Source organism: Melopsittacus undulatus, chromosome 10 (assembly GCF_012275295.1).
Source record: "Melopsittacus undulatus isolate bMelUnd1 chromosome 10, bMelUnd1.mat.Z, whole genome shotgun sequence".
Classification (NCBI taxonomy): domain Eukaryota; kingdom Metazoa; phylum Chordata; class Aves; order Psittaciformes; family Psittaculidae; genus Melopsittacus; species Melopsittacus undulatus.
Genome location: NC_047536.1, coordinates 19,883,554 through 19,908,661, shown reverse-complemented (window position 1 = coordinate 19,908,661; position 25,108 = coordinate 19,883,554). Strand labels below are relative to the sequence as shown.

Below are 25,108 nucleotides of genomic sequence, written 5' to 3'. Positions count from 1 at the left end.
TCATTCTACTCACAACAAAAAGGAATCAAAAACTGTGTATAAAAATATTACTACAGTGTGACTTTAGTGTTACAGGTATCTAACAGCAGCATAATGAATAAACAGAAATTAACATTTTTACAGTCTTAGAACACCTCCAGTTGGAAGAGACTCAACCTTAAGAACCACTGAGTTGTGCTCCCTGCTGCTCAAAGGACTACCTAACACCAAACCATATGACTAAGAATGTGGTTCAGACTCTCTACTGAATTTGAGAACAAGCTGTGATTAGTAATTCATAGAATCCTAGAACAGTTTGGGTTGGAAGGGACCCTAAAGCTCATCCAGTTCCAACCCTCTGTAAGTTCTGAAGAAACGCAGAGGATCTGCCTAAGAGAATCACACCAACACCTTCATCAGCTCAGAGCCCTGTTCCTACCAAAGATAAATAGCTGGTTCCTCCCATGAAGGTGCAAGGAAATACACAGATAATAGCTATAAAATATGTCTGCCCAATCTAAACACTTAATTTGTAGTTTATATTCTATGAAATAGATTTATAGTTGCTCCCAGAAAGTTACTGCAGCCTTTTGCTTGCTTACCTGTCTGAAACAACTGGAGGAAAAGAAAGTAAGTTCAGAGGAGACTGAGGTACACTTTAAAAACATGCCAACAGAAAGCTTCCACCAGTCAAGGCTGCATTATCTCTTTCTCAAAGCACAGTTCTCAAATGCAAGTTTGATTAATGTCCATACAATCACCAAATCCAAATTAACAGGTTTTTTTCAAAACTCATATAACTTAACTATAAATAAAGCAAAGCATAATATTCTCACCTCCTAAAGCATACAGCAGTTCTAAAGCTTGCACCATTGACTGGGCAGGAGGTGGCTGTAGAGAAAAAAAAAAAAAGCTCATTATTTAAAGTTATCATCACAGAACACATGAGTTATCACATAAATTCTTAGGCCTTCCTCTTCTACAAAACCCTGAAGTTCTAATTACTTATCTTTCTGCTCCTGTGTAGTGAGGAAAGAGGTATCAGACTCTCCTTTCACCCTTCCACTGACTGCAATGCTACGAGTCGAAATCATCTCAACAGGCTCACCACCATCAGATCAGAACAATTGCTTAACTTTCTCTTCTAATGCCACCATGTGAGTTTTCCACATCAATACAGACTAGTTAGAAACTTTACAGAAAGCAAATCTAAAACATGATACTGCTCTTTTTAACAAAACAGACAACCTCTGGTTTAGTTCTCTAGGTATCTTTTCCCTTTCTCCCTTTTTCTTCATAAATTCAATGCAAAGTTTGCAGAATCTCAGTTTGCCTTTCTAGGTTTTTCTTGACTTGCCAGTACTTTGAATAGCAATCTCTAGAATACAAACAGTTGTTGTTTCTAAGTTGTCACACACATTACTTGCACTAGTTGATTCCCAATGCCCAAAGCTGACAAGTTATGCTTTCCAAATTAACAGGGCAATGGTTCTTCTGTGCGTTACCAACAAGTCATCTACTGATTTTCCTTCCAAGTAAGGAAAGATGACAGACTTTACAGGCTAGGACTCACCGAAAGAAAGGGGAACCTGAGCACATTGTCAATTCCCAAAGCCTTTAGCTGCAAGATGACGGGTGCAAGGTTACTGCGCTGCATCTCGGGAACAGTGGACTTGGGCAACTTTTCAAAGTCCTCCTCTGTAGTAGGAGAAAACAAAGCCATTTGGGACTGAGTTTCAACTCCCACCCTGTACAGTCAAGAAGACAGAATCATACCCGTTTCAAGTTAAAATTATCAAGTATGAATTAGCAGGTGTTGAAAGAACTATAACTCAAAGATGATCTTCCTCAAATTACTTCATTTTAAAGATGATTGCTTTTAAACAAAATATTCAATAGTTTTGGCTACACCGCTGATTCTGCAGTTGCCCCACCTGTACTTCTACTTGAAATGTTCTTCACAGAAAACTGCAGCAAGCAGCTCCAGCAGTCCTTATATTAGAAACATAGAATCACAGGCTGGTTTGGAGTGGAAGGGACCTACCTTAAAGTCCATCCAGTTCCAACCCCCTGCCACAGGCAAGGACACCTCCCACTAGAGCAGCTTGCTCCAAGCCCCTGTGTCCAAGCTGGCCTTGAATACTGCCAAGGATGGGGCAGCCATAGCTTCTCTGGGCACCCTGTACCAGTGCCCCCTTAGGCAATGGAGCTGCTCTAAGAAGCCTTTAAGAAGCCTTCTTTTCTCCAGGCTGTACCAGCCCAGCTCTCTCAGCCTGGCTCCAGAGCAGAGCTTTGTGGCCTCCTCTGGACTTGCTTGTGCATCTTTAATCATTCTCCTATCTATTGCTGGAAGAAAAAACACAGTTCTTTAACACTAAAACTACTGTAAAGCAAAATGGAAGTCACATCAGCCAGTTCACCTTCCCTACATATCAGATTACTAACCTGTATAAAGCCTGTAACATTTACCAGAGCGGTTCCGTCCTGCACGTCCTGCTCTCTGATTAGCTGAAGCCTTAGAGACTGGAACCACCACAAGGCATTCAATGGCTGTTTTGGGGTTATAGGCACGAAGCTTCACAAACCCACAATCAATTACGAATACGATTCCGCGAACCGTGATGGAGGTCTCTGCAACGTTGGTGGCAACTACCACCTACAGACAGACACAGTGAGGATATGGTGAACTCCCTGGTGTCAATTACAACATGGAGGCCTTGCATCAGTGAATCAGGACTCAAATACAAGCCACGTGAAAGATCTCAGTAACAGACAGTTCCAGTAAACACACTCTGGAGTACAAAAGGATACAGTAATGCAGCAGACAGAGCTCTCAGCTTGAAATACCCCAGTTTTTACAGCTTCATAATCATTTTCTTACCCAAATTTATCTCTCTTCGTAGAAGAAGAGCTTGGCAGTGTTTGCAGAGAAAATTGACTGTAAATCAGAGGTTCTTATTTAGCAAACTATGTAAGAACAAGTATTCTCTTTCTTCTCAGTTCTATTGAGAACCCTGTCACACTGGAACAAGGGAGGGGATAGGAGGAGAACAGAGTTAAGTGTCCCACCTTCAGTATCCCTGAAGAGACACACTTATGTCCTAAAATATTAGAAATTAATGATTCCCAGATGACAGAGAGAAACCTAGTCCTTATATCACCTGACATTAAAAAAGTAAATCTTGGAAGTTAATTAGCTAATGTCATATAGCCTGGAGAGAAAAGAAGTATGCTGTGGTTCTGTGGTTTATTTATACTCAATGCTCTCCAACACCAGATAAACAACTCTACTTTTTAGTCTGCAGTATGAACAAAATTATAACAAGTCACCACTGTGTAATTCTGTGGGCCTATCTCAGCCCCAGCACAGGCTCTGCCTAAGCAGAAAGCATTAATCATGACTAATTATATAGTTCTGTGACACTAAATAACTGAACCAGACTGTTAGAAGTCAAAAAAAAAGAAAAAAAACCAGGCAAGTTTTAACTTGTTTCTTAGACGAAAATATAGCACTTACTTACCCACTCTGACATTAATTTTTCCATTACAGGTAGAAAACAGCCATAGACACTTAGACCACAAAAAGAAATAAAACCAGGTAAAAGACTTAAGAGTTTTAAGAAGCTGCAACTGGACATAGACAAATACGAGGTTGTATAAAGACTCTTGAAAATTGAAAGTTGATGAGGTTTACAGGAAAGTTAGAATTAACATGTCTAGGACTGATCAAAGGTGGTAAGGGAAGCCAGAGAACATGCTCTTGGTTCACAGTTTGAGAACTGAGAGGCAGTGTTAGGAGATGCAGAAAGACTCCTTCGATAAGTGTTTGCAATAGTCTCATGATGTGAGCCAGATATATGCAATCTGTGTACTGCAGATACACCTCTGGGTGGTAGAAATTGAGACATACATGAAAGCCTTACCTTCCTGACATTGTGAGAAACTCTCTCAAACACTTTCATCTGCTCAGGAGAAGGCAGCCCAGCATACATGGGGAGAACACGGAGGTGTCTTTTCATTCCAGTGCGAGAGAGGGCCCGAGCCTGCTCTATGAGCATAGAAACAACAGTCTCCACTTCCTCCTAGAGCCAGACCACAACAGGGGACAGAATGTGAGAGGTTTCACTTTCATACCACATAGCTGTCACCTACATATAAGAAACACACCAAATACCATAGTTCAAATTGTTCAAACCCTGGGATCTTTGACTAGCTCTATTTTGTAATATTCTTACATAAAGTGCTATTCATAATAAATATGTGTTCATATTAGTATTTTTGTTCAATGTTATTTAAGACAATGTCACACCACAAATACATGAGCAAAATCACCAGGAAAGAACTGAACAAAGCTCAGGAGGAAGCAGGCATATTTTCCTCTCCATCTCAGCTTGTGAGAGCAAAATGGGAGGCCAATCTATTTTGACAGTGCAGAATGCTGTAGGTCTTGATCAGGAATGACACAGTAACTTCATTAGCACCTATTGCTCAACCTCACACTTAATCTCAGAGATCAGCTGTGGCATCTCACTCTTAAACACAGACAACAAAAGGATCAGACATTGCCTCCTGAGATACCCAATTCACTCTTCCAAAAATTACATCAATAGTGAGGATGAAGAACTTTCTTTTGAAAATATGCAAGATGTTGTTGAAGCTCTTCAAGGTAGCTCTTTACTGGAAAAATTATATGCTACTCCTCAGCTGCAAAGTGCATAAATAGTGAGGAAAAGGCAAGCAAATTTGTATCTCACAGAAATCTGTCTGTCATGTTAATGACATTAAGCCCAACAAATGTAAATTCCATTTGCCTTAGCAATGACTCACTGTCAATTTAAAAACTTTGCAGGTGTGACTAGCACCAAAACCCCCCAAGTTATTCCATTTATTAACAAGGCTGAAAGTATTAAATGGGAAAAACTATTCATCACTAGCTTTGATAAATCCAGGCCATACATTTTCTACAAGTCTTTGTGACTGGCCTAATTCTGCTCTCATCAATGCAAAAATGTCTGTCATCTTTAATGGGACTAAAAGAAGCACAGCTAAGGAAAGCAGGAGACTCAGGCCACGTAGCAAAGTCAACAATTTAGTGTTGTAAACCAAAAATTCAGTGTTGTAAATCAAAAATATTGCTTATGTCTGTACCTGGCCAGTTAAAAATGCCAGTATATCACCATCATTCTCCATCTGGTGAATTTTCATTGCAGTTTCCACAGTTGATTTTACATAGTCTGGAACAGGACTATAGGGAGAAAATAGGAGAGACATTAGCAGAAAAACAGGTACAGCCTCCTCATTTCCATAAGGAACAAAAAGCAAGCTAGCTTTTGGAAACTACACAACAGCCATACCACATTTAGTTCATGATGCATCCTTGGGAATCAGCAATTCATTTGTTTCCTTTCCACTACAGCAAGCCTAAAAACATGTCAGCTGCTATAAGCAATACCCAAATGTTTGCAGATTGAAGGTTACACCTTGTGGGAACATCTAAGCTCTAACATAGACCAAATGATACCACAGTTGCATACTCTCCTAAGAACCATTGACAAGATCAAACACACCTCTGTATGTAAAAGATGTCCACTGGAAATGTTCTCCCCTCCACAGTAAGGATCACGCTGGTATCTTTGCTGGGGTCACCGGTATCATTTTGATTAAAGAAATTCTTGAATTTCTACATTAAAATAAAAAGAAACACTTTTGGTTTGATATTTCAAAGAATGAAGGGAGAAACCTCAGGACATGAAGAAGTTCAACCACTGCAATTTGGGTGTTTTATTAGTAAATTTGACAGTGCCAATTTAAAAATTTTAGATTTGGGGTTTGTTGCCTTCTCTCCTGTCTGGCGTAAGGCACTTGACACACACGGAGTCTTGCATGTTTATTGCTTTTGAGAAGCAAAGATCAAAAAGAGGTAATAAAGTTAATTAGAAGAATTGATAATGCTGGACAAAGCAGATATATAAACTTCTTATTGGATCTATAACAGCAGCAAAGTCAAAGCTAAGAAGAACTTAGAAATTATTGGTCCTCAAAGTTTTGGGTAGGGCTTGCATATTCTCATCCATTTCTGGATGAGCAAGTATATTTTACAGCTCTTACTGAATGCTACCATCTCACCTGGTAAAAACACTTAGGCTGATTCAGGTTTTTGTCTTCTGCATTGCAAGACACCTTGACAAATTCAGTTTTATTGCCACAAAGTATTTTAAATGCACAAAAGCAAAAGAACGAAAGTTAAGAACCCAAATAATCCATCTTGACTTTCATGACCATTATAGAGACACCATAAACTTTCTGTATTTAAACAAATGTTAATATAGTCATACCAATCATTTTGCTCTTATTATTTTTACATTACCTGTAAGCTATCTGAAACATGCTATTTTTGGCAGTTAAAATTTTGCAAAGGCAGAGTACTGTAACATTATCTAATGTACAGAATACACAGCAGTGCAAGTAATACCAGAGCTTACAATCAAAAATTTACAGTATATGATATTTGCCACTAAAGGAAATCTCAGTACACCTATGCTTTCAGTGCTGCACACAGGCTCTCAACACCACATCTTATGACACAGGGGAGTTAGGAAAAGCAAATAAAGTAAATGTAAAACTGGTGCTGGTTATTGTGTTAAAAAAAAAGATGCAAATCCTTGATGAAATGAACAGAAAAGGAAGAAATTAAATACAGTACTTCATTACACAGCAGGCGGCAAACTTCTGAAAATTGCTCTCACATGATGTCCTGAAGACTTACAGCTTCATCAAGCAGATTTGAAGACAAATTAACAAACAGCAGGTCCATAAACACATACTAGAAGGAAACTGCAGGAATGCACTGTGTAATGTCTCTACTGCAACCATTGCAGCTGCTGAGGCAGCTCACAGAGAACAGACCCACAGTAGCTGGACGGGCTCCCACACTCTCCCTAACCAGCATCTCCTACTGCTGCTGCTGTTCCAGAAAGAATACTGGGCTGGATGAAATACTGCTCTGATCTAGAAGAGCATGTTTTCTGTTCCTACTCAAAATTAAATTAACAACATTTTTAGTAAGTTACATAAGCTTCCGCAGGCCATAAGTCAATGAAAGGAACTAGTAGGATCTCACTGACATTGAATCTACTCATTTTTACTGGCCTGTGGTTGTCTCATATTACTGCCATCACAAAACAGAGCTAAACCAACATCTCTTACTAGACTAGATTAAGCCAAGGGAACATCTTTTCATACAACAATACCAATTGGGGGCTGGAAGGAGTGGGGGAAGGAGGGGGAAGAAAAACAGAGAGATCAATATATGAGAAGCAGATTCATATTTAAATTCACTTCCAAAAAAGTTTGCCAATACAAAATTAAAACCAAATGCAGCAACCTAACTAATGCAGATCTTTTTCCTGCATTCTTTCCTCTCTTCTTCACCACTCGAACAGCAGTAATGTTTCACAAGAAGCAAGCCCCACAGAGAATATATGTATATATACATACACATATATATATATATATATAAGTGGAGTTGCCACTTAAGGTCACTTCATTTCAAACCACAATTGGAGCTATACCTCTGCATCCAAGGTGGCTGAAGCCACAAGAAGTCGAAGATCTCCACGCTTCTTCTGAATCTAGGATAGAGACCAAGAACATCCAGAGTAAAAACTGTTTTCTGAGATATAAAACTAAAACCAAGATTACCAAAAACTTCTCTCTAAAAATACTTTGACAATACAAAACAGCTGAGGAACTGAAGCACACTCATCGCTCCACAGATCTAACAGCCTGATGGCTGGAGGTTTATATATTCATTTTAAGGGCATTCAGCCTGTAATCATTATTGTTTACTCTTAATTTCTGGTAGGAGCCAGATCTTCATCACGCTGAAAGTCAACAATAACCCCCTATGAGATCATTTCACATGACCAGCATCATCAGAATGAAGACCTCCTTTTTGCTAATAAGGAGACATTTCAGCAATGGGGGGAGGAAACACGAGGATCCTGAGTGACAGATGTCTAGAGTAAATAGCTGGGCATATAAAACAGACTGTAGGAAAATACGGAATCAAAAATCACCCTCTCTCAAATAGATTCACTAATCAGCCATCAGGATCAGAGGTTTAACAAAAAGGATGAAAATGAAAATGCTTACAGAGAGCATTAAAATAAATAACCTTTCTCAGTAAGCCAATGGCAATATCTGTATAAAGAGTCCTTTCATGGGCTTCATCCAGCATGAGGACACTGTGAACAAAGCAGAAAGATTAAGATTTCAGAAATGGCTTGATGATTAACACTAGAATCAGTGTCTTCCCATCTTCCAGAAATATCATCATTTGAAATCTGCTACTGGACTATTACTGTGCACATCCACTTAGAAAACTGTGGAAGTTTGAAAAAAATCACAAAACAAGGTAGGGAGAAAAATGTAGGTAACATGGCCCATACACACTGTTCTTTATTCAGGCTAGCTTTTGGGAAAGAGTGGAAAGAAAGGGTCTGGCTTTACTGCACTGCACAGCTTGTCTGCATACTGGAATAGGCCTGCTTTTTTGGTGATTTTTTATTTTTAATTTGATTGGCATCAGAAGGAAAGTTAATTTAAAACTAGTAAATGAAACAATTCTTCTAAAGCCCATTTAGCTTTTGCTCCAAAACCATAGCAGCAAATCTTGATGAGCTTGGTGTTGCAATGATCAACTGATTTCCTAAGTCTTTACAACATCAAGTTGTCAAATGCCTAACGTAATTTTCACATCTTTCGGTATTTAATTTATAATAAGCATACCTCAGCCTAAAAAAAAAAAAAAACAACAAAAACAGTCAGTTGTTTATCAAATTACACTTCAGCAAGCATTCACTCCATGGTTCCTTACCTGTATCTTGTTAATAAAGGATCAGCCATCATCTCCCTCACCAGCATACCATCAGTTAGAAACTAAAAGTGAATGCAAAGAAAAATGTAAACAAAACCCACCAAGTAGTCTTAATTAGCCATGTGATTTCTATAGATTATTGTCATGGTTTAAGCCCAGCTGGTAACTCAGAACCACACAGCCATGCGCTCACTTCCCCTCTTGTTCCCTTCACACTCCTGAGGAATGGGGAGGAGAATCCAAAGAATGTAAACCCCACAGGTTGAGATAAGAACAGTCCAGTAACTAAAGTATAATGCAAAAATATTACTATTAACACTAGTAATAATAGTGATAAGAGAAAAAAACAAGGGGAGAGAATATGAAACTAAAAGGGGAAAAGAAAAAAAAAACGGTAAACACAAGTGATGCCCAATATAACTGCTCAACACACACCGACCGATACCCAGCCCAACCTGAGCAGTGATCTGGGCCTTCAGGGTGACTCCCCCCAGTTTCTATACTGGGCATGATGTGCTGTGGTATGGAATACCCTTTTGGTTAGTTTGGGTCAGGTGTCCTGTCTCTGCTTCCTTCCGGCTGCCTGTATTTCTGAATGCTAACCCAGAGGTGATCAGACTGACTGGTTTCTAATCAGTATTTTAAGCTATTTTTGTATTAAAAAATAAAATAAAATAACAGGTTGGCAGCACTGGAACATGGCAAGAGAAGTTTCTTCACCGTTGTCTGTAACATAGCTAAATCAGCTCTACCAGTAACATCCTGCATGTCAATGCAATATTGACCCTCTCAGAGTAGACCACATAATATCTGACCAGTACACAAACCTTCACATGTCAACAAAATGCAATATTTAAATTTAATGCTTCCTACTAGCTCATGGAAACCCAAACAGCTCTATGTAGTCATCAATAGTTTGACCTGGGATTCCAAATGTGGCCTTGAACTAGGCAAGAACTGGTGTGCAAGGTGAAAACCTCCAGATTTCCAACTCCAAATGATTAATCATCACATTAAAAAAAAAAAAAACAAAAAAAAAACCAAACAAACCACAAACCCAAATCCCAAAAAAAGACCTGAAGATTTCAGCTGCATTTAATGAACAAGCATCTCCAGTTCTTCTGCTTTTAAAAGGGCTACTAGCCTCAGAAATCAAAAATCTAAATTGTCTCATTCATCCTCATTGCTGTTCCAGCATATGCAAACTCTCATCTGTACCAACACAAGCAACATTAATATTGTTCACAGTACTGAAGAACAGCTGCAAAGCTTACTATTGAATCCACATCACATTGCACTCAGCCTACTCATCTCATGTTTTATCTGCGCTTTTAACCAAAATCTATTTTTAGGGTGGTGAGGATACTTCAGCTGTGATCCACTGCAGCCTTTCTCTATGACTCTGTGTGACGCATCAGATCACACTAGCACTGTACCAATATCTGGTCACATCTCCCTTGAAAATCCCCTTTAATTTCACAGGGGTGGCTGCCAGTCTAGCAGAAAAGAACACATACAGGCTTTAGTAAGGTTTGGATAGCCACAGCCTTTCCAAGCACACTTTAGGGATGCCCACCTGGAAAACTGCAATGTATGTATTCTCTTTACTGGGCATCATAAGGTTCTAATTAATTTTGTAAAAGTACTTGGAGAGTTTCAGCTAGCCCTTTCAGAGTAACCACACACTGCTCATGTTTCACCTTAATTCTTGTAGCTTGTGGATCCGTGCAGTCATCAAACCGAATACAATATCCAACTTCATGCCCCAACACTGCACCTCTTTCATCAGCAACTCTGCCTGCAATCTGAGAAAAAAAATAGATTCTTACAACCAACAGACAGCTCACAGCACATTTCTCCACTGTATCATTCTTTTTAGAGAATTGGCATCTAAACATGAAATAGAGCTGATGCTTCCAAAGAATTATTTGTTCTCATTCTAACACAAAATTCTGTTTGACATAAACAGTGCATACTGAACATACAATTGGTAAATGCTTTAAAATATTTTGGTGTAACTTAGTAAATGTTTTAAGCTGCTTCTAATCAGGAAAGCCATAGAGATACCTTTCTGTGATAAGCACTCTGACAGACCTACAAAGGCAGCTACTCCACCAGTCACAACGCTGAGAAAGGACCACATAGCAGCAGTTGTGGGAGTGCAATTTAAAAACACAGTCGGCATGCAAAAAGGGAATGAATGCAGGGATTTGGCATACAGAAAGAAGTTACCAGGTAAGCTGATCTGTCTCTGAACTTGTTCAGACATCCTTTTTGATTGTTTTTTTTTTAATAAAGATGCTACTGTACTTTTAATAATAGAGAACCTTCCATGCAGAAAACAGATAGAGAGCTGGCAAAATAATTAAAAGAAGTGACAGCACTACCCTGGACCAGTTTTAGGCCAATAGCTCCTTTAGCTAAAAGTCTTGAGTTATTTAGACTTATTCTACGGAATATTAGATATTATCAGGCCATGGCTTCAGCAAGCTACAAAGACATTTAATACCTAACAGCACAATAAAACCCCACAATGCATACATTAGTCCTAGTAGAATTCCAAGGGCAAGCTACTTTCAGTCATTTGAGTGACATTCTAAACCATACCCACAGGCAGTGAATTCATTATTTCACTTAGAATCTTATCACTCCGTCACTTTCAGCCCAAGCATTCAAGATAATTATCAGCTTGGGTAATCCAAGCAGAAGTTCAGGAATTTCTAAACAGTGCCTTATGCCTCTGCAACAACTTGTCTTTACTTCTTACACTATCCCACATACTCTAGATGAGAAAGCAGATTAGCTCACTTCTTAAAATAAAAGATCACTCTCGATTCAAGACAAAGCAATCAACTATATCTCTCATCTCCCTGTAAGAGCCATACAGTCCACACAGTTTGCCACAGCATTTCAAAGGAAAATCCTACTGTGTCTATATACTAAGCCCTGATTAAGTAATAATTTTAGGCTTAAAAATAATGTGTTATGACATGAAAGAGAAAAAAGAACTAAGTTTCTTGAGAGAAAACATTGCAGCATGCACAACATCTCCTGTAGAACTATGCACTGTCAGCTGGATGTTCTGTGAAGGAGAAAAGGGAGGACACTGCAGGCAGACTGCCGAAAGCACAAGATGCAGATCACTGCTGTTTCCCTCTCCCTGTTGGATGTGATCAAAGAATACTGGATGAGATGAAAGGGCAAGCTGTACAGCTGCTCAGTCTACTACATTTTCACAGGAGGCATAAGCTGATTTGCTGCAGGTACACTTTAACACATTATAAAGAACAAGCAAAATGAGGGTTACAAAACTGCACCACAGTTTTCTGTAAAAGGAATGCTGCAGCAGAAACTTCAGCCCACCGAGTCAGTGTTTGGCAGCAGTTATGAAAACAAGGAGTATTGGATGTTTTCCATACAGACTTTTTATACTTATTCTTTATTACCAGAGAATACAAGTTGTTTCCCTCGGCATCCCCTCTTCTTGTAGTACATCTACAAGATGACATTATGCTTTCCTAGACATCCTATGTATATATGTCTATATAGGAAAAGATATATATATATCTATTTATACAGTAAAAGAATTATCACAATAAAATTGTTTCTTTTCCATGACATTCTTACAAGGAAAAAAACAAAGCAAACCAAACATACAAAGAAAAACCTACAACAAAAAAAAATAATACAGAAAAGAGATTCAAAAAACTTTGGTGTGAATTGCTAGAAAGAGGTAGACAACCTCCTCTTTCAACAGCTACGTTACTGTACACAGATTTACATCACTACTTCACTTTGTGAAAAAGTTAAGGTTCACACACAGTTCTAGTCCAGAATCAATCACAGCCCTGCACAGGTCTAACTTTCATACACAGTTCTGCTGATGCCACCCAATATTTTTTCAAAGCTTCTACATCTGCAATTCTGGACATGGAATTTTTGGCACGACCTACTAATCTAGTTGAATTCAGCATATAGTACCAGCAATTCTGTGAGGAAGCAAATATTTATTCATTCAGGAGCACATGCCAACACCATTCCTGCTAATAAACTGGAAGTTATAATGACATTAAACTGGAAAATAAGGACATGGAGAAACTCACTGAAACAGCAGCAACCCGACGAGGCTGCGTCACTCCAACAACTCTTCCTTCAGCTGCCCAGCCAGCTTCTGCTAGGTACTGCAAACAAATATTGAGGGTAAGAAATGAACTGGTCATGCTGTGATTGCAGTGAGGTGTTAGATCTCCTCACTATGTCCTTTTTACTGGTTCTGACACCATCTGATGCACATCCTCAGGCAAATCAGTTACTTAAGAGATTTGGTGCGTTATTAATCACACCATTAGATTTAGATTGGATATAAGGAAGAAATTCTTTACTGTTAGGGTGGTGAGGTACTGCAATGGGTTGCCTAGAGAGGTTGTGAATGCTCCATCCCTGTCAGTGTTCAAGGCCAGGTTGGATGAAGCCTTGGGTGATATGTGTTAGTTTGAGGTGTCCCTGCTCATGGCAAGGGGGTTGGAACTAGATGATCTTAAGGTCCTTTCCAACCCTAACTATTCTATGATTCTATGATTCTATGAATACAGTATAATACAATCTCTCCTAAACACATATACTTTCAGAAAGCACCTAAGAGCAGTTCTTTCAGTCTTAAGCATGTTTTAACTTCTTTATTTTTCTCTTCTTTATTTTATAACCCCTTGAAGAAAAAAAGCTAAGCAGCACAAGCCCTGCAGTCACACTGATGCAAATATCATTCATCACTGGTCTGCAATTTTTCAAGTTACTCAACAACCAACTTTGAAACATTCTCAGACTTTCTACATTCCCTTCACAAACGAAAAAATTTTGCAAACCCATGAAAAATACAACATTCCAAAAATTTCCAACAGGAAAACTCCTAAAAAAAGTGTACTTTATTTCCCTACTTAAAGATATATTTTCAACAAAATTTTAAACATTACTGATTATCAATACCTACTGCAGCACAGTGACTGCTATTTGTACCAGAATAAACTATGTGTTGTCTCCGATCCTTTCCTGTAGTGGAAGAAGGTTTTACGTTACAGACATACCAGCTGCTTCTATTTCTCTCCTCTTGGTCACACACACAAGTACAGGGGACTTCCCTTCCCACAGTGCAGTTCTGGATTGCTGGTTTAACATTTAATGTAAAATTCCCCAAGGGAATACCTGATTTTACCAAGTTAGACAGACACTTACTTGTGGAATCTGGGTTGATTTCCCACAACCTGTTTCCCCAACAAGCACCAGAGTTTGATAGTTCTCCACTAGATAAAGGATGTGATTTCTTAGCTGAAACAGAAGATGACATTCAAGTATCAAAACCGGATGTGTACAAAAATAAGAAACTAATTAATGACAATATTTACATATCAGGCAGAGACAGTAAATTCATTTCACATGAATTTACTGCCAAAAGCTAAACAGCCCTTTAGAAATCCATAAGTGACATATAGAACATACAGTAAATAACAGCCTGTTAAGCTGTCAGTAACAGCTCTCAACCAGGACAATCAATTCCAATAAATAAAGAGATCAAGGCAATAAAATTGTTACTTTATGTTGTGATTCTATATTGCTCTTTCAAAAAAGGCATAAGAGACAGACATCATACAACAGATTTAATATACCCAAAAGAACTTCTTTACCTTAAAAATAGGCAGCTTTTGTCTTTGTTGTTCAATAGAAAGCGAAGCATAAGGATTATAGATGACAGATATGCTACTGCTCTCAGCAGGACTCTGCCTCTCCTCTGAGACACTGACACCAGGACCCTCCGTGCCTAGATAACACAAGTCAATTTTAACTGGAAGAACACACTTCTGTGCACCACAGTACAACCAAAATAAATATATTCCTGATGAGTAGGAATCATGGGTAGCAGCATATATCAAAAGACTAACTTTCCTATTAAAATAATCAAAATATAAACTACAGTAAACAAATGCTTTCAAATGAAATCTGTGTCTTCTGCTGGTTAAATAGAAATCTAATGTGAATAAGTATTTGGATTTTAAAAATATGATAATTGAGGGGAAAAAAATATAGGAAAAATACACAGCAAGACCTTGGGAACTTTCTTCTTTTTCTGTGCAACAGTTCAGATACAACTTCAATACCCTTCCCAGAAGTATGTCCATGAATTTTAAGCCACCCATTCAAATAGGTAACAGAACTTCCCCTAACTAATAACAACCATATAAACTTTCAACCTTGCACACTTATGAGATACACCAGTTGTTTCACACCTGAATTTACCTCAGTAAATTAAGCTTAATTTATTCCTGCGGGAAGTGCCCATAAAACTACCAACAATCAAAAATACTGAATCATGCAAATGAACTGGAAACAAAACCTCTTCTCAATAACAGAATGTATCACATCTCTAGCTACAGATGCAACTGGGAAAGTGTGACGGCAAAGAAAAGATTACCGTGTTTTTCAGGATTTGCTTGTTTGGGCTTTTCCTATTTCTCCCACAGCTTAAAATCAGTTAGTCCTTATTCAAGTTTTATAGAAAACTGATTGAATTAGAAGAGTGATTAGCAATGATTCCAGGAACTATGCACTCCCCAGGCATCCTGGTTTCCACTAGGATAGTTAATTTACTCCCTAGTAGCTTACAGATGGAGAAGTTCAGAATCAGGGACTTGGATATCTGAATCTTGACAAATCAGCAGAATTAATGACATTGCTGCTCATCATGTACCAATTTTCTTTCACAGCATTTTCTATGGGATTTTTTAATACACTATTGCCATCATATTGCCACACATACACATGTTGTATCTTCAACATATTACTATAATATTCAAATGATAAAGAAGCTCTCTGCTAAACTAACCTTGACTATGAAATAGCTTTGCAAGTCACAGCATACCACAACACAGTGGGCAATGTTTTAAAACTGCCAAATTCACACTCACCAAGCTCCCCTTGGGGTAAGCAAATGGGAAGGTACCAAACTGCCCAGACCACAGGGGAACGATCACCAAGCCAGAGTCTGGCAGGGACCTCTGGAGACCTTCTAGACCAACACTCTGCTTACTACAGAGTCACTTACAGGGGCTGCTCAGGTCCTCAGTCAGTTGGATGGAGACCCCACAACCTGCCTGACTGCTTGTTCCACAGCCTGACCATCTGCAGAGCAGAAAAGGGTTTTCCTGTGTTTAAGCTGACTTAATCACATTTCAGCTTGTGCCCATTGCCTCTACCAGGCACTACCAAGAAGAGTTTGGCTCCATTTTCTTTACACTCCCCTATGAGGTACTTACATACATCAAAAAGATCCTCCTGAGACCCCTACAAGCTGCACAGTCCCAGCTCTCTCAGCACCTCCCATCACATCACATGCTCCAATCTCTCACCCATACTCATGTCCCTTCACTTTGTGGACCTCCTTCAGCAAGTCCATGTCGTGGTGCTGGGGAGCTCACAGATCACCTCTCTCAAGCCAACAGCAATGCTTTTCCTCACCCAGCCCGGGATGCAGGTCACCTTCTCTGCTGTCAGGGATCACTAATGGCCCGCGCTCAGCTCACAGCCCACAGGGCTCCGTGAGTTCCTTCCTGCTGAGGGGCTCTCCCTGCCTGTGACAACTCGCAGGACCTCGCTCCTTCCTTGAAATTCCTGGGGTTCCCCTGTGCGCTTCCCCGAACCCCCAAAGGGGAGAGACACCACCGAATCAACCACCCCACCGGGCTGAAGTGGGGCTGCATCTCGCGACCCCCCGGGGAAGGGGAACGCCCGGCTGGAGCCACACAGGCCCCGTCGCTCTGCAGCCCCGGCGGCGGAGAGGCAGCACGTTTCTCCGCTGCCCTCGGGGCCTAAACGCCGTGCGACCCTCAGAAGCCGCCGGGGGAAGCGCTGCCGCTCTCGTTGCGACCTCGAATCGGGCCGGGGGGAGAACCCGCCCGCACAGCCCCACCACAGACCCTCACCCGGCTTCCAAAACTTCATGAGTCCCACGGGGGCCGCCATCTTGCGGCAAGAGAGCAACCGGAAGCGGCTGTGCGGTGCTTACGTGACGCGCCGTGCGTTGCCATGGTGCGGTCTACCCGCGGGGGCTTGTCCGCGGCCCGAGGCGGCCCCGGGGCCTCAGGAGCCAATTGTTTTTGCTGAGGCAAATCACAGAACCCCAGCCTGGTTTGTGTTGGAAGGGTCCTTAAAGCTCCTCCAATGCCAACCCGTGCCCCAGGCAGGGACACCTTCCACTAGAGCAGCTTGCTCCGAGCCCCTGTGTCCAACCTGGCCTTGAACACTGCCAGGGATGGGGCAGCCACAGCTTCTCTGGGCACCCTGTGCCAGCGCCTCAGCACCCTCACAGGGAAGAACTTCTTCCTTATATCTAACCTAAACTTCCCCTGTTTCAGTTTGAACCCATCACCCCTTATCCTGCCACTCTGGTCCCTGATGAAGAGTTGCTCTCCAACATCCTTGTAGCCCCCTTCAGACACTGGAAGCTGCTCTGAGGTCTCCACACAGCTTCTCTTCACCATGCTCAACAGCCCGTGTGTTCTTAGCCCCTGATCATCCTCGTGGCCTCCACTGGACTTGCTCCAACAGCTCTATGTCCTTACTCTGGGGACACCAGAACTGCACACAGTGCTGCAAGTGGGGTCTCACCAGAGCAGAGGGGTAGGATCACCCCCATGACCTACAGCTCATCTCCTGCTGATGCAGGCAAGGATATGAAAGCCAGCTACAGTGGGAGCCCCGCAGGTGCAGGCAGGGAGTGGAGCACTGCCCCAGCTCTCTGCAGATGGGCAAAAGGCCCTGTCAGCTGCCAACCCTGCATGTGATGGGGAAACCATGAAATGCTTTGGGCATTTCCCTGTTTTAACGGCAAGAAGGGCTCCAGGTTTGTAGCACCATGTGTAAGCGCCATGCTGGTAGTTCCACACACAGAAGGGATGTTGCTGAGGACCACCCCTTCCCTTCAAGCCCAGAGGCAAACAGTAAAAAAAACACTGCAGGCCCAGGGCAAGTTCGAGCCAAGCCCTCCAGATGTGACTGCAATGTATAACCTGGGGGAGAAGCTAGGATTTAACAGAACTGAAAGACTGCCTCCAAAAAGTCCTTGTTTCGCTGATCAAGAAAAACTAATCACCTCCCTGCTCCACATGAAGGATGCCTCCACACTACGTGCACCACAGCTGTAGCACGTTACACCAGGAAGCTGAAGGACTAGAAAGAATACAATTACAGTCATATTAATAGATCCAGTGGTGCTCTACCCCAGGCTCATTACAGCCCATGACAGTGGCTGGTGAATCAAATTTAATGTAGATTTTTAGTTAATTAAGTATAGGCTGGAGTAAAAAAAAAAAAAAAAGAAACAAACAGCTTCCAGTAAGTTTAGTAATGCTGTCAAAATTAAAGCTTATGGAAAATAAACACATTTTATATACTTATTAATCACTCGCCTTCTTCATGAATGACTGGACACGGTAGCAGTGCCGTTGTGGATTAACACAAAACCACACTTCCCAACGCTGTACCTCCACAGCCACTTTTTAAGTCAAGTCTAGGTATCACTTGAGAAAGAGGTTATTCAGTTAGAATTAAAGACATTCTTAAAATTCTGAAAACCACATTGAAATATATAGCTAAATTAAGTCCACTCTATCAGAAATAAACACAACTTATCACACTATTTCGTATCATCAAGATATTAAGCAACTATTGACAAAAAGTCCTACTAATGGCACATGGAGTTACCTGTTAAATGATGAGATGAACGATAAAAACTTACAGTTGAGAAAACATATACAGATAATTATTGTGAAAATAGGATTGCACAAACAATATTCTGCATAGAGTACAACATTGTATGGGTTTGGTTTGTGAAAAACACGTTTAAGAATAAAAATACATATATGTCAAACTTCTTTACATCTGGATGAAAGTTAAGACTACTGAACTATAAACTATTGAACATTTACAAATTAGGAGAGTCAGAACTATTACATTTCCACGAGCATTAAGTGCAGAAGAAAAGGGGTGCAGATTAGTCATACCCTAACTATTACATCATTGCAGTGTCCAAAAAACCATTTCTGTGAGCTCCATGTGTCCAGTTTAACGTTATTCTGGTGAGATTTAGCAGAGATGCCTATGAAATGTCCCAGCTAAATTTTAACCTTCCCTTTGAAGCTCAGAACACACACAACATTTATGCAAGCATATACCCGAGTTTTTTGCAGTAGCAAGAGCCTCAAGAGCAACCTGAGGAATGGGGTGCCTTTGCTTTTGCTACAGCTGCCACTCATTAGTTGGACTGACAAGTTTCTGTGCTAGCAGGCTGCTGGGACTTCAGTGCCTCCACACACAGCTGCCTGGGAGGATACAGATAGCCTATTCACTTGGGATTTTTGGTTTTCTCTACAAACTGACAGATTAAAAAAAAACAATCAAACTTGCATGAAACCTTGAGAATAAATGGTTCTATTGCTGATTTTTACATTATTGCATGTCTGGTTGAAGTAAGGCTTCTGAGAAGTAGCAGCAGCTTCATAAATTTCAGATCTACTCAACTAATAAATATTTTAGATATTCATTGATTTTTATCTAAATTTTTCTAAATATCTATTGAGATAGACTAGGTATTGACTAGAAGTCAATAATGGCTTTCCAGGTGTTAAGAAATGGTTCAGGGTTTTTTTTTCTAAAAATATGTGTCTATTTAGGTAGATAATTATTGCATGATGTCCAGCAAGCCACGCATTCTTATAATTAAGAAAAGGACATTTGAAATTCAATCAAAACCCTTGTTTGCTGATGTGTTACCTCATCCCGTCAGGCAGCACAGCTTCACATAAAGATAATGCAACATTTGAGGACCAGTAGCATGGTACTGATCTACCAGTTTCTAGGCTATAGTCACTCTACTTCAGTTCTGTGCCATTAAAACATTCATAGGGAGCTCGTGCCACACAGGACTGATTTTAGAACCATGCAGCAGTCCTGCTATTTATCTTGGGGAGACTTTTAAGGAACGTATTTCCTACACCTAAATTAGTTTTAAAAAAGATGTGTTACCAAGCTAAGCCACTGGTAACCCATCAGCTGAATACATGTGAGAATGGTTGAAACATGAAAATCTGACAGAAGACAGATACTAAAAGTCAATAATGGCTTTCCAAGTGCTAAGAGGGGTTTTGGTTTTTTTTTCCTAAAAACACATCTGAGCTGAAGACAATAACCTAACTGCATGTGTTGATCTGCATTATAGTGGTCTTTGAATGAACCCACAATGCCAGTATTCTCTCAGTTCAAGGTTTGTTTCCTAGCTGCTCTCACGGACATTCTGCAAGACAGCACTAGACATAGACAAGTGGATGTGGTTCTTGAAGTTCTGCTTCTCGCTCTGAGTGAATGTGCAATTCATCTCTCTATGATCCAGTGTGGCCTCATAACTAGGGAACCATTCCTCTTAGTCAGTGGAGGAGAGGCATGCATTGCATTATTTGACACGTAGACGGCCTCCCTCGAGGCATGCAGCCAGCTTCGTTTCCTTTTGAGATTTCCTACAAATGCTCTAAGATACAAAAACTCCATTCTCAGGAAGTTTTCCCTGGTCAAGTCTCTGGAAGCCACTGTTATACTGACCACCTGGTCCAACACCTTATTCTTTCTGCAGCTGGATAACTCTTTGAGGTTGATGGGCTTTGACTGTGCATAAAGAATCCGAAATTCCAGGTCAAAGTGTGCAACTGCAGGACCTGACAGGATCAAAATGTTACTGCTGTTCAGCTTCCCATCTGTCCACGTGAAACTAGCAAAGGAAGGATGAGAAAATTTTGAGTTAATTCAAAATAAATGGCAGTATTAATTGAAAATTCTCTTTCATCATATTAAGTTAAATCATTCCTATAATCCAAATGATAGGCACTGTGCACTTTTTAGGACAAACATTACACATTTACTCTGATGAGGAAAGCAGTTTTGCAACATGGCTCATTCTGCTTTCCATGTAAAGAAATCATGCTAAGCAACATAAAGAAATTGGCACTTGCCTGTAGGAGCCTGTTGTCACTCTAATGCCATCAATTAACATGAACTTCTCACGGACTTTTCCAACAATTTTGGCACCCGACCTCATGTAGTATGTATTCCCTGTGATATTTCGAATTCTCATCAACTGTTAAAGATACAGTGTCATGTGGATTTCAAAGGTAAACGATTGTGTTTAAAGGAGAAACACACAACAATGATCACTGAAGAACTAGCAAAAGCTGCTCACAACAGCACAAGATCCACCCTTTATGAACCAAATGGTAATTTTGTCTTTAGTAGGCAAAGAGGTGGCATTAAGGGGCAAACCCATAAGCTGATTGTGCAAAATCTGACTGTAAAAATTCCTGTCACTTAACCTCAGAGGGACACAAGTTCCATAGAGCCCCAAGAACCTGCTTCTCCACCAGCCTACAAAGTCTCAGCGAGTCTGAACAACTCCACTCATGATTTAGGAAGTGGACATTCCCTCTGCATTGCCTGTAATATTCAATTAGTATTTGTGATCAGCAAGCACCTGTAACATCCACTTACAAAGATTTCAGTTTCTCTATTGATTTCCTTTTTATGCTTAAATCATCAAGAACTATAGCTACATAAACCCCATTTAAATTGTGGCAGCAGATACAACAGTTTCTTCTTCTGATAGCTCAAAGATCACAGCCATAAGAGGATCAAGTCTGTCCCTATGAATAAAAGGCTCACCTTTTCCTGTTCAAGGTCAACTCCCAGATCCTTGCACATTTTTAGAAAGTGGGAAAATGAAGACTGATCTAGAAGGATATAGGCTTTAACTTGCCGCTGGCTACAAGCTTCCAAGAGATCTTTGAAGATATCGGTGTCTGTGAAGGAATCCATCACCAGGGCAATCATCTGCAACAAGTTCCAGAAGAAATCATTAGGCTGATTCCACAGCAACCCAAGGCAGATGGCACAGGAGAAATTTGACCTTCAAATTAAATATCCCCCTATCTCTTTCTTCACCCTTTTTTTTTAATTGGTGGTTATGAAACATGGGACAGACGATATATCCATTTGTTGTTCACAGGACTGCTGGAACATTTGCAGTTGTAATAGAAAGAGAAAGGAAAAAAATTGATTAGAATAAATTTCTGCAAAGAGAAGGATGTTTTAGTGAAGGTGATTACCGAGTACAGTACAATGAGGTACAGGAGATACAATATACATTGCCCTTCACTATGATCCTGTCCCTGTACAAATCGGAAAAAATAAATTGAGCTTATGGGCAGAAATTGTTGTTAAAGATTCTTTGCCTCAATTTTGCTATCATTCGACTGATTTATTGTAGAATCATAGAATGGTTTGGGTTTGAAAGGACCTGAAGATTATCCTGTAATTTCAACAGTGGACATTGAAGCTTCTTTTGTTAGGATCTGTATCTTTTTTGGTACCATACTTACGGATAATCTACACTGAAAGCCTATTGTGGAAAGACACCCTTTCTGTTTTTAAAAATCAGAGTTCATCACTAATTAGCAGCAATCAGAGCTCCTGCATCTAGTCAGTTGCTCATGGGTTTTAATTAAAGTCATTCTAAAGCATTCCATTCTCTACTACATAATTTCACCTTCCAGGAAAAATTACAGAAAACTGTTTGCTCCTTTCCCCCCAACCCCAGAGCACTGCCAAGACTTACACAGGCAGAGAGAGAGACTTGACACCTCTCCAAAACCTTAAGTGAGCTCATAAACATGTATTTCACATGAGGAAAAGAAAGACATTTTGCTGCCAGTCTTCTTCATTTGCATCAGTAACTTGGGTGTAACAGGAGCACCGAGTTCAACGTGGATATGTTTGGGGTGCTGGAATATATCAGAAGAACTGGAACAGTAACAAAATAAGTGCACCATTGCTACAAGTTTCTTCCTAACCCCGACTTATGGCAAAACCAGGGGTCCACTTCTGTGCGAGGCAAATTTGGTCTCTGATTCCTTGGCAAGAGAGTTCTTTCCATGGGAACAGATGTCTTTTCCTTGAAAGCACTGCCAGAAGAAAATGATGAGCTGATTTTCAAAGTGTACGTTCGCCAGAGCCTATCAAATTTTTCAAGTGTGAAAAGAAACAGTATAAGAAAAACCTAAACCAACAACAAAACACATAAACCGAACACAAAGGTTTCCCTGTACCCAGTGCAGGATGTGGAAGCAACAACTGATTAAAGGAGCCACTCACAGGTGCCAACTCCTTGAATGACCTTTATAATGCCTGTATTTTCATCAGTGTGGGAGAAAACCTTGAAAAGAATCATAGAATCCTGGAATGGTTTGGGTTTAAGGGACCTTAAAGCTCGTCCAGTTCCAACCCCTGCCACGGCGCAGGAACACCTTCCACTAGAGCAGCTTGCTCCAAGCCCCTGTGTCCAACCTAGCCTTGGACACTGCCAGGGATAGGGCAGCCACAGTTTCTCTGGGCACCCTGTGCCAGTGCCTCAGCACCCTCACAGAGAAGAGCTTCTGCCTAAGAGCTCATCTCAGTCTCCCCTATTCTGGCAGGTTAAAACCATTTCCCTTGGCCTGTCCCCACAGGCCCTTGTCCCAAGCCCCTCTCCAGGTTTCCTGCAGCTCCTTTAGGCACTGGAGCTGCTCTGAGGTCTCCCCTTCAGGAGCCTTCTCTTGTCCAGGCTGCCCCAGCCCAGCTCTCTCAGCCTGGCTCCAGAGCAGAGCTGCTCCAACCAAGCGTTCTTTGCCCGACGGGGGTTTTAAAGCCGCTCCGCCTCGCTGAGCGCCACCCGAAGGGGACGCCAGTCGATGCCGTCGCCGATCCCCGTCTCGGGTCGCAGCCCCGCTGGAGCAGGGCCGCGGCCGCACTGACCTGCCGCGCGGAGCGGATCTGGCGCCGCACCGCTTCCTTGCAGCCGTAGATGCTGTCCCCGCAGCCGGGCTGGAAGTGCGCCTCGACCCGCGTGAGCCCGCGGAAGGCGCCGCTGGCGAAGCCCGGCCAGCCCAGCTCCAGCGCCGGCGGCTCCAGGTCCGAGCGCTCGGGGAAGTAGGTGAGCGACGAGGCGTCGAGAGAGGCGCCGGCGAAGGGCTCGGCCGCCGGCTCCGGGGCCGCGGCGGGCGGCAGCGCGCCCCGCGCGATCGCCTGCACCTCGGGCTCCGAGAGGAACGGCGGCAGCTGCTCCCGCCGCAGGAAGGCGCGCAGCGCCTCGGGGCCGCCCGCCACCAGCTCCTCCAGCGCCAGCCGCTGCGCCTCGCTGTACGGCCCGGGCGGCCGCGGCGGCCAGCGCCCGGCGCCCTCCTCCAGCCACTGCGACGGGTTCGCCATCGCGCGGGGCGCGGACCGGCTCAGCTCGGCCCCGGCCGCCACTTTATAGCGGCTCCGCGGGCGGGCCCAAGCTCCTTGGCTCTTCTCCGCTCCCCGCCCGACCCCGCGGCAGCGGCGGGCGGTGGAGCAGGCTCCGCTCCGCCCGGCGGCTGGGATCAGCCGCCCAGGGAGAAGCATCCGCAGACACACGGACTTCGCATTAAGCGGGGAGGGTAAGTACAGCCCTGGCGCTCCTGCCCCGGTGATCTAAGACCTGGTCCCGAGGTTAAGGAGGGCCAAGGCCCCGCCCCGGGCAGGTGCCCCGCACAGCTTGCTCTGCAAGCCCAGGGTGGCAGGAGAGCTCCAAGCAGACGGACGTGCTTAAGAGACACCTGGGTCCAACACACCAAACAGAAAACAAAGCTCTGCAACGATCAGGTGAAAACCCCCACGGCAAAATGAGTTTATTTTAAACTGCTGCTTGTTCTTGTGAGAGCACCGTAACAGCTGCACAATGTAATAAAGATACATAACCTGCAAGTTGGTTTTACATACATAGAAGCACTGCTGAGCACAGGCACTCGAAAATGATTTTACAGTGTATCTCAGCCCCCTTCCTGCTACTTTCTTCACTCACCGTGTTCCAGCTCGTGTGACCTGTTTCTTTACCTCTTTGAGCATAGACAGACCCTTTCTTCCCCAGCCTGCACCTCCCTGTACATCTGCCTCCTTCCTCACAGGAGTGGCTGCTTTGAAATTCAAGCAATAAAAGTAGCTAAACCTCTCTATCCTACATAGGTATCTGTATGATTTCAGAGGTGGGAACACTTAAGTGAGTAGAAAAAAGCATTGCTCTGTACACTGGAGTTGCAGCTTTTCTGTGTTTTGGATATTTTTCTTTATTCTCCTATTCTTTGCTGTTTATGGGAATATTAAAGACAA

The 25,108-nt window shown here is 42.0% G+C and overlaps 2 protein-coding genes across 5 annotated transcripts in view; both read right to left on the bottom strand.

Moving 5' to 3' along the window:
• Positions 1 to 16,883, bottom strand: part of DHX35 (DEAH-box helicase 35) — a 29,653-nt gene extending 12,770 nt beyond the window's left edge. For 2 of the 3 annotated variants that reach the window (XR_004080358.1, XM_031047653.2), the window contains exons 1-14: positions 16,828 to 16,883; positions 14,536 to 14,669; positions 14,087 to 14,179; positions 12,961 to 13,038; positions 10,558 to 10,662; positions 8,858 to 8,919; positions 8,156 to 8,225; positions 7,551 to 7,610; positions 5,547 to 5,659; positions 5,128 to 5,224; positions 3,903 to 4,061; positions 2,425 to 2,635; positions 1,553 to 1,677; positions 816 to 870 (exon numbers count right to left, since the gene is read on the bottom strand). Coding sequence is in view for 2 of the 3 variants with exons in the window: in XM_031047653.2 (XP_030903513.1) it covers positions 816 to 870; positions 1,553 to 1,677; positions 2,425 to 2,635; positions 3,903 to 4,061; positions 5,128 to 5,224; positions 5,547 to 5,659; positions 7,551 to 7,610; positions 8,156 to 8,225; positions 8,858 to 8,919; positions 10,558 to 10,662; positions 12,961 to 13,038; positions 14,087 to 14,179; positions 14,536 to 14,669; positions 16,828 to 16,867 (1,402 nt within the window). In the remaining variant the exon portion in view is untranslated. The remainder of the gene's footprint in view (positions 1 to 815; positions 871 to 1,552; positions 1,678 to 2,424; positions 2,636 to 3,902; positions 4,062 to 5,127; positions 5,225 to 5,546; positions 5,660 to 7,550; positions 7,611 to 8,155; positions 8,226 to 8,857; positions 8,920 to 10,557; positions 10,663 to 12,960; positions 13,039 to 14,086; positions 14,180 to 14,535; positions 14,670 to 16,827) is intronic. The other variant, XM_031047654.2, reaches the window with a different exon arrangement.
• A 1,266-nt stretch (positions 16,884 to 18,149) lies between these two features.
• Positions 18,150 to 24,449, bottom strand: LOC101874288 (protein FAM83D-B-like). Of its 2 annotated transcripts, XM_034067108.1 has the most exons (4): positions 23,735 to 24,436; positions 21,608 to 21,775; positions 20,905 to 21,029; positions 18,150 to 20,663 (listed from the first exon to the last, which is right to left on the bottom strand). In XM_034067108.1, exons 1-4 carry the CDS (start codon positions 24,362 to 24,364, stop codon positions 20,273 to 20,275), a joined length of 1,314 nt encoding a protein of 437 aa, XP_033922999.1. In that variant the 5' UTR covers positions 24,365 to 24,436; the 3' UTR covers positions 18,150 to 20,272. The 2 variants fall into 2 exon arrangements, with proteins under 2 accessions (XP_033922999.1, XP_033923000.1); XM_034067109.1 differs by lacking the exon at positions 20,905 to 21,029 and having other exon boundaries at positions 20,481 to 20,663; positions 23,735 to 24,449.
• Between the last annotated feature and the right edge of the window lie 659 nt (positions 24,450 to 25,108).